This window comes from Motacilla alba, chromosome 4 (genome assembly GCF_015832195.1).
Source record: "Motacilla alba alba isolate MOTALB_02 chromosome 4, Motacilla_alba_V1.0_pri, whole genome shotgun sequence".
Lineage (NCBI taxonomy): Eukaryota > Metazoa > Chordata > Aves > Passeriformes > Motacillidae > Motacilla > Motacilla alba.
This window is the reverse complement of record NC_052019.1, coordinates 5,511,002-5,519,688: the sequence shown is the minus strand read 5'-3', so window position 1 is coordinate 5,519,688 and position 8,687 is coordinate 5,511,002. Positions and strand designations below refer to the sequence as shown.

The 8,687-nt window shown below is 47.9% G+C and overlaps 1 protein-coding gene across 1 annotated transcript; it reads right to left on the bottom strand.

Annotated features, from left to right (window-relative positions):
- Window positions 1–472: 472 nt before the first annotated feature.
- On the bottom strand, window positions 473–8,246 carry CD8B (CD8b molecule). Its single transcript, XM_038136567.1, has 5 exons — window positions 7,510–8,246; window positions 4,770–5,120; window positions 2,856–2,945; window positions 2,163–2,252; window positions 473–2,047 (listed from the first exon to the last, which is right to left on the bottom strand). Exons 1-5 carry the CDS (start codon window positions 7,553–7,555, stop codon window positions 2,007–2,009), a joined length of 618 nt encoding a protein of 205 aa, XP_037992495.1. The 5' UTR covers window positions 7,556–8,246; the 3' UTR covers window positions 473–2,006.
- Window positions 8,247–8,687: the final 441 nt, after the last annotated feature.

The window sequence follows — 8,687 nt, the reverse complement described above, 5'->3', positions numbered from 1 at the left end:
CAGGGCAGGAAAATGATGGTTTTAGTTAATCTGAGCTCTCCCAGAGGATAAATTGTGATGTATGGGGGTCAGAGATGCTCAGAGTCCCCTCCCTGCTACAGCTGGGGTGGGGTCTCGTGCTGGTGTCCCCACAGCCATCAGCTGGGTGGCCTGAGAGCTTGGGTGAGTGTCACAGCCTGGGAAAGCTGGCTCAGCATGATCCACTGCCAGCTTTAGTTATCCACTGCATCAGGGGAAGCACCAACAGCCAGGCTTGAGACCAAGCTCTACAGAAAATTCAGTATTAAAGAGGAAAGCAGCAGCACCCTGCAGCTGGGAGGGGAGGGGGGGGAAGGCCAGAGTGATGCTGCTGTGCCACTGTGATGCTTTCACCCAAAAGCTCATCCCAAGACTGTGCTAGCCCCAACCCTGGGCACTCTGGACCACCTCCCCCTTGCCCTCACTGTAGCTGACACAGTGCTGGTGCCTGTGTGTGAGCAGATGTGGGGCTGGGGTGCACCTGAAAGCAAGTGCTCTCTGCCTGTGCTCAACAGGATGCCACATTTCCAGGCCCAGCTCTGCCTTGGCACCCTGGGCAGCAGCTGAGCCTTGTTGCCATCCCTGGGGAGACCTTCCCTGCTTCTGGCATCACTCAAGGCTCAGCGTCCGTGGGCATCGCTCGGGGCTCAGCATGCAGGGGTGTCACACAGGGTTCAGGGCACAGGTGTCCCCTGGGGCTCAGCACACCCAGGCACCACTCAGGGCAGTTTCCACTGGCCATGCTGTGCTGCTGGGCTCAGGGCCAGCCCCAGGAGCCTCTGTTTGCTCTCAGAGGTGGTGTTGACCTTCAGGCTGTGCCAAGTGTTTGGCCTTGTGTTTATGGCTTTGTCTGGCTTTTCTCTCCCACCCCGGGCTGTTTGCAGTCTCCCGTGGGAGAAGACACCCTCCCAGATCTGCTCACCCCTGGAGCTTTTGCTCTGCTTTAACTCTTTCCTGGTTGGAGGCCACGGTTCCTTGCTTGCCACACAATCATGCGGAGCAAAACACACCAGCCTGCAGAACAAAATAACTGAGTGATGTTTTCACTTTTGGTATCGAATAAACCTGCACAGGGTCTTTACAAGTTGCCTCTGCCCCATCCCTGCTGGTTGCTCTCAAAGTGCTCATTCTCAGATTTTTATCAATCAGTATTAACAGGAGCAAGAAAAGCACCTTTGTGCTGTCCTCCAGATGAGCACAGAGGAGAGCCAAGGAGCTCCCAGCTTTCCAGCCCACCTGAGTCCCTTTGGTACAGTGGATATTTTCACCCCCAATGGGGGAGAGAATGATGCATCTGACTCCATCTTATCAGAAGGCTAATTAATTACTTTATTATACTATATTATTCTATACTATATGACACTATATTACATTACATCTAAACTGAATCTGCCAAGCACTCAACTCTGCACACAACTGCTCTGACTCTCGTGACTGTCAGCCCACAGTCCTGACACACACACACTTGGCCCTGACAGACCAAGGAAACAAAACATCATCACTCTGGGTGAACAATCTCCATATTGCATTCTGCTTTTGCACAAACACAGGCACAGAAAATAAGAATTGTTTTTCCTTTCTCTGAAGTTTAGAGAATGTGAAACTCAGAAATATTCTTGGGAAGAATTGTGCCTTGCTTTTCTCTGTGAAGAGAAATGTGGTGACACTTTGGTACCAGCCCCTCTCCCCTTGTGCAGAGCCAGCCATGGCATTCGCCCTGCTGAGTGTCCTTTGGGAAGTGCTCAGGATGCTGCAGAATCCAGCTTGGTCCTTTTGCCAGCTGTTGTGTCCAGGAGAATGTTGAATTCATGCAGGAAAGAAATGTCTCTTTTGTGGTACGAGCCCACGTCTGTCCCCTGCCAGGTCCTTCCTGGTCATGTCCAGGCAGTGCTCAGGCTCCTGCAGGGAGGGTCTGTGGCTTCTCCCTGCCTGTCCAAGGCAGGGGGGGACAGTGGGATTTACTGGGATTTACTGGGATTCACTGGGAATCACTGCCTGTGGATGCGAAGCCACAGCCTCCGCCGCAGACCTGGGAAGAGACAAGAGACAGCGTCCATCAGTCCTGGGCCCCTCTCCCAGCTCTCCAGCCCCTCCTGGGCTGTCCCAGGGCCTGGCACCCCTCAGGATGCTGGCAGGAAACTCACGGTGCAGGCGGTAGGCAGTGGGGACCAGGCTCAGCAGGAGCAGCAGGACACCAGCAGCCAGTGGGATCCAGACCAGGGGACTGCAGGGACCTGGGGAGAGGAGAGGACTCAGCACCTGGCACCACCCTGCCCCAGAAGCTTTGGGGAAGGGAGGAAAGCAAGACAGGCCCTCAGAGGGGTGGTGAGGATGCGCCCATCACCCTGGGGTAACCTTTGAAGGATGTGCTACAGAAACACAGAATGGGTAAAGTCAGAAGAGACCACAGTGGGTCACCTGGTCCAACCTCCCTGCTCAAGCAGGGTCATCCCAAAGCACAGGGCACAGGATTGTGCCCAGGTGGCTTTTGCATATTTTTGCAAAGGGAGACTCCATAACCTCTCTGGGCAACCTGTTCTGGTGCTCAGTCCCCCTCACAGTGAAAAAGGCATTGCAGGGAGCTTGGCTCTGAGCTGATGAGAACCGAAACTGAAATCCATCCTGCCCCTAAACCTGTGGATGTCCCAGGGAATCCCTCCTACAGGCAGAAGTCAGCTCTATCCAGAGCAGTGTGTCCATCTGCACCCAGACACCCACTCCTGCAGGGGGACACTGGGGTGGCCCCACCCCAGGACAAACCCCAGCTGAGCCCAGAGGACCCCAAGAGCTCAGCAAAGCCCTTTTTCCAGGCAGCCTGAGCCGAGGCAGTGCCATACCTCCCCTGCTGGCAGCTTTGTTTTTGGTTGTCCGTGGAAGAGGCCTTTTGGACACCGGTGTCTGCGTGGTCTTTGGAGGCAAAGCATCAACTAGGGATGAGAAGAAAAGGAGGGTGGTGAGTGTGGCACTGAGTGCAGAGAGAGCCCCAACAGCAGCCAAGAGGGGCAAGTTTGTGCCCTGGAACAACCCCAACCTGTGACCCCTGCAAAAGGTTGTGTCACTCAGAGGGATGAGCTTGACCTGAGTCTCTTGGGGCTCACAAAAGTTACCAAGAGCTTTTAAAAGTGTTAATAAAATATTGTACCAGGTAAAGAAGGCTAATGCAGGGAAAACCCCCAAACTTGCTTCAGGGACATTTGCTGCCAAGCATGACCTCACCAGAATTGCACAAAATCATGGGTAGCAGATTTCAACAGCACTGGAATGTTTCAAGGGATCCCTGGATTTTTTCCTTATTCACATTGCTCTAATCTTTGCTCAACATTTGATTTTTTTTTTTCTGATAAAATGAGAGTAGGATTTATTATGGTGTATCTGAATTACAATAAAACACATTCATTTCTGAATAAAGTTGACCAGGAAAATATGCCAGTAATGTCATGAAATAGCTGCATGTCTGACTGCTCAAACCATATTTATTCAAAATTTTAGGTGATTGAAAACTGTATTTTTTCTGTTTCTATCCAGGATGTAAACTCCTACAGAAACTACCATTCTTTTACATGAAAAGATGAGACATCAGGGCTCTGGGATTTATCTGGACAACTTCTCCCTCAAATTTTGATAGACTTAGGGGAAAGAAATTTAAAGACAATTTGTTTTATCATGAGAACTAAAAGAAAAAAAAAGAAAATATCCAGCCAAGCCTGAGTCTTCCCAGAGCACCTGCTGCTGTTGACTTTTTAATTGGTGTCCTTGATCAAGCTGCATTTCAAGCCTGTTTTTCATGCTTTGCACAGAGATATGTGCCCAGCTGTTAAAAAACAATTCTCCTTTATCTTAAACCAGCTTTTCTCTGAGCCTGCAAGAATCCAAAAGGGATTTCTCATCCAGTTCAAGGTACAGAGTGTATTTGCAAAAAAAAAAAACCCAGAAAAACTGGGACACTGGGTCTGCTTTAGAGACAGAAGCTGTAGTGGCATTTTGGTTAAATAAGTTATTTGTGTCTTAGTTAAATAAGTTGTTTGTCTCCCTGAAAGTCTGCAAAAATAGAGGCTGAATCCCACTTCAAATACATTAGTTTTTATGTTTCAACTACTGCTCTTTGGTCAAAAGGAAAATGGGCTGAAAAGAGCTTCTGTATGACCCAGATGTCTGTAAAGCCTCTCTCCTCCCATGACACCTGCAGAAAGCTGCTATTCCTGTTTGGGTCTCCCCAGGGATGGTGGGCTGTGAGCTTTGGGGAATAAACCCCATTTCAGTTGGTTTTTTTTTGAAGGGTGGTCTTGAAAGCTGCCATGACCCAGCTGCCACCCCAGAGACGTGAGGGGCGATGCTGTCTGGCCTTGATGCTGCTCTTGTCGCTTGGAGTGAGGGTAAGGAAGAATTATGGGATGGAAGGACCTGTGAGATGAGCAGGGCACACATCCACCTCTCATCCAGAGTACAGCAGGGAATGAGAAAAGCACAGGGCATGGCAGTACCAGGTCCTCCCATGGAAATCCTAGAGCACCAGGAGCAATGCTGTGCTCAAGGCATGCCCACAGCAGAGCAGCTGCTGATGGCAAGAGGACTCTCACATGAAGCTGACCTAAATTTTAGCCATTTTCTGTATTTTCTGCTTCATCCAGTCTCATAGAAAAAACCCAGAGCCCCAACCTTGCAACTCAAAACTGGGAAGAATCAAATCACCTCTTTCCCAGGCTCATCACAGCACATTTTGGAATATATTGGAACCCAAGGGTGCTGCTTACCCACTGTGAGCTGTGTCCCACTGCCCAGGAGGAGCTGGGAGGACTGGGAGACGGAGCAGTAGTAGGTGCCGCTGTCTGAGGGATGCAGGTGGCTGACGTGCAGGCTGTAGGAGCTCTGGGACCTGGCCTCATGGACACTAAACTTGTCCTGCCTCACGTTTGGGCCATATGTGGCTTTGCCCATTGGGCTGGAATACAACAAGAACTCGAAATGTTGCCTCTCCTGGCTCCAGCGGTACCAGTACACCCCAGTATGCTCCTGCTTCAGCTCACAGAGGATTTCAGTTTTACTGTTAGTTTGGGTTAGAATATGCCCTGGAGTTTTGGTTAAAAGTAAAGTTGTATAAAAACCTAAGGAAAAAGAGAAATATACAGTTATTATTTTAATTTCATTGTTTTTCTTTCGTGCAAAGTACAGATTTTCTTTGTGGGCTTGATTAAAATTGCAGTAGGCACACAGACCAGGGGGCTCACACGAGAGAGAAACAGGAGCATTTTTATCAGGATGCTCTCATATTCCCCCAGAGGCATTTTTGGGTTTCCCTCCTATTGTTTTGGCCAAGCCAAATCATACAGGCAGACTTTTCTCTGTAAACACTCCTCTAGGAAGGAGGCTCACTGACAGGGAGAGAGATGGAGAGATGGTTTTGAGGGTGTCCTCGGGGCTGTATGTGCAGGGAAGAGCATCCCTGCCTGCTCCTGTGAATGCCCTGCTCCTGCCCTTCTTACCTTTCTTATTTTTTCAGACAATTTGGCCCTTTTCCAACAAATTTTAGTACCTCTTAACTGATTTGCCAAATTTTTCTTCTAACAGATACAACACTGATAAACATTTCAGGGGCAGAAAAAGAGACCAAAAAACATGCAAAACATCTCAAAATGAGCCAATTTGATATTAGTGTTCAGACAATAATATTTTTCAAAGGAATTTTGAGACATGGGGAAGGAGAGGGAGTGAGGGGCAGTGGTGGTGTTCAAAGCTTTGGTTTGGCATCACATCGCCCTGTTTGGGCTTTGCAGCTTTTGTGGAAATTATCTGAGTCTTGTTTGGCCCAGGCAGATGTGAGGGGTGTCTGTGAGAGCAAGGATGTGTCCTTGTGGAAAGGATAACAGGTAACTTGTGATCCTTGCTGTCCAGCAAACAGTCCCACAAAGCTGCAGATACTCTGAGCCCGAGTGAAAAACAGCCCTCTGGAGATAAGGACACTCCTGCTTCCCCCATCTCTTTCCCAGGCGTGCTTTAAAGCTGTGCAAAAAGCTCAATAATACATGTTTCTTGTCTTTTTTCCCTTTAAAATGTTCCTTTCCCTTCAAAATCCTCAAGTTGCTTACAGCAGTTTGTTCAGCCTCATGCAGCCCTGTTAACCCAGTGGGGACGGGCTGGCATGACCCAAGAACATCTAAAGCCATTAAATGTGGCACAAGGTCCTGATGTCTCCCATGCTCCCAATGGGACAGGCAGAGGAGAGGGCTTTGGGGTCCAGAGCCTTCCTCTGTCCCCACATCAATGACCTCATTGCTGCCAGAACACCAACATTGCAATGCCTAAAGTCCAGTGTTGCTCAGCAGCTGCAGCATTTCACCACATCCTCTGGCTCTGTGACAACATTAATGTCTCCTTATTATTAAAATAAATAATTTTAAGGCTGTAGAGAGGTTTAAATTCTCTCAGATTAAGAGATAATTAAATTTAAGGTTTAAATTCGCTCAGATTTTGTCCTGGCAAACACCTGTGTGGTTTTTTAGGGTTTTTAGGGGATTTTTAGGGTTTTTAGGGGATGAAATGTGTGTGGCCATGGAACACGGGGGCTTCAGGGTCTCCTTGAGTGCCCTGAGGTGTGGCTCTGCTGGGCATGGGAAACATAACTCTCCATGAAAAACTTATCCTTGACCTGTTGGAGACACTGCTATATAAGTCAGAAAAGATAGGAAGAGATTCTGGAAGATCTCAGCTCAGTGTCAGTGGTCAAACCAGGAGTGAGCTGGGATGGAGACAGAGAAGAAAACTCATCCTCAGTCATATCTTCAGCCCCAAAACCTCTCTGTTCCCTTTCCTGGTGATTATTCAGATTCCATGGGGAATCATGGTGCTTGGCTAGACCAGCGTGCAGCAACTTAAAAATTACTCATTTTCCTTCTGCATGGGCAAAGCAAACTCCCATTTATTGAGGTTTTCTCAGTGGGCTCCCCACCTTACAAATCTATAGGATATCAGAACCCATAAGGCAGAATGGTTTTTAACACACCAATTCCAGCTGTGGCCCTTGGGAAGCACCCAGTCTTCGGATGATTTAGAAAATTTGGGATGCTTGTCATATTCATGTGACACAGGCAGTGGAGAGAGGAGCTATTTTAACCTCCCCATTAGTGGCTTCCTACAGCCCATCTGCACTGAGGAGTAAAAACTCTGTGGTGTCTCTACCACTGTGTGTGGAAATATGAACAGAATATAGAATAGAATAGAATAGAATAGAACAGAATAAAATAGACTATTTCAGTTGGAAGGGACCCACAGCAACCAGCTGATCCCACTTTCTAACCAGTTCAGGGCTGACCAAAACATAAAGCATGTCATGAATAGCAAGATCCAAAATTATTTGAAACAGGTAACAATACCCTGTAGATCTATCCTGTGATGGTATATTCAATCTTCCATCATCCAGCTGCTGGAGTGTGGTGGAGGAGAGGCTCCAGCAAGATTTTAGGTGCCCTCAACCCTTAAGAGATGTGTCCCTCTTACCTGGGATCTGGAGGCAGATGCAGAGATGGAGCCATGGCCAGGCCATGGTGGTGGACTCGGTGACAGAGGGGTTTGGTGCCAGCTCCCCCTTTCCACTCGCTGTCACCTCTTGGTGGCAGGGCTGGCTTCCCCTCAGGAAGTCCTTGCCCCTCTCTGTGCAGATCTCTCACCAGCAGCTGCCAAAGAGCCTCTGCCACAGCAGCACCTGGAGCCTCAGCCCAGCAGCTTCTTCTGCGCCGAGCCCCAAACCCAAGAGTCCGTCAGGGCAGCAGCCCTGTGCTCTTCTCCAGCACTTCACAGGGTTCCCTTAAATCCCCTTTAGAAAAATAAAACCAAGAAAACTCACTGATTTTTAATTTCTTCAGATTTCTTCATATTTCACCACCTAGTTATTCCTCCTTCTTTTAATCTACTTTTATCCCATCAAAAAATTACGAATGTAGGACCATGGCCTTAAAGATAAAAGCAGGAAAGCATGAATTTTGTCCCTGTTAGTTTTCTCCCCATTGAAATAAAAAAAAACCCATTCAAAACAAGGAAAAGATGCAGTTTGATCTGTGGAGTTGTTTTCTTCAGCAGAATTTATAGCGGGAGTTTTTCTCTGAAAAATGCTGAACACCAGACCGACCCAACATAAAGCAGAGATGTGAAGCATCACAGAAAGCTTTGAAATCAAGAGCAAGAAACCTCAAACAAATTTGTGGCTGAAAAACCACAAAAAGGAGGAAATTCTGCTGGGGCTTTCCACCTCAGAGCATGTGCTGCTTTGGTAGCTGTGACAGCATGTGGCTCATAGGCAGAAATATTTAAATCATAAAATAGCAGAATAACTTTGAAATATCTGGGAGGAAGAAGTTTGAAGCACTTGGGGTTTAGGATTCAAAGACAAGTACATGAGGTGAAATTATGGAGATGAACTAGTGTCAGCAGACCTCAATATTTTCCTGTTTGGGGAAAAAATAGAAATCATTTTTATTTATTTGCTGCCCTCTTGGCTGCCAAGTGAGATTCAGTTTTCTTTTATGTCCCTCTCATGCAGATGCTTGTGGTCCTTACCACGCTCCAGCATCTCCCCAGGAAAGGAAATCTCACATGGGGGCACTGAGAAACCTCCCCCAGGGTTGAGCTGGCAGCTGAATAGGAAAAACAATATTGCATGCTGTACTCTGTGAGCTTTT

Bases quoted from the DNA above. Each gene is read 5' to 3' on its own strand.
- CD8B (XM_038136567.1), bottom strand. From the start codon at position 7,555: ATGGCCTGGCCATGGCTCCATCTCTGCATCTGCCTCCAGATCCCAG. The intron at 5,121-7,509 runs GTAAGAGGGACA...CTTTTTCCTTAG, and splicing joins CATCTGCCTCCAGATCCCAG to GTTTTTATACAACTTTACTT. The intron at 2,253-2,855 runs GTATGGCACTGC...TCCTCTCCCCAG, and splicing joins CAAAGCTGCCAGCAGGGGAG to GTCCCTGCAGTCCCCTGGTC.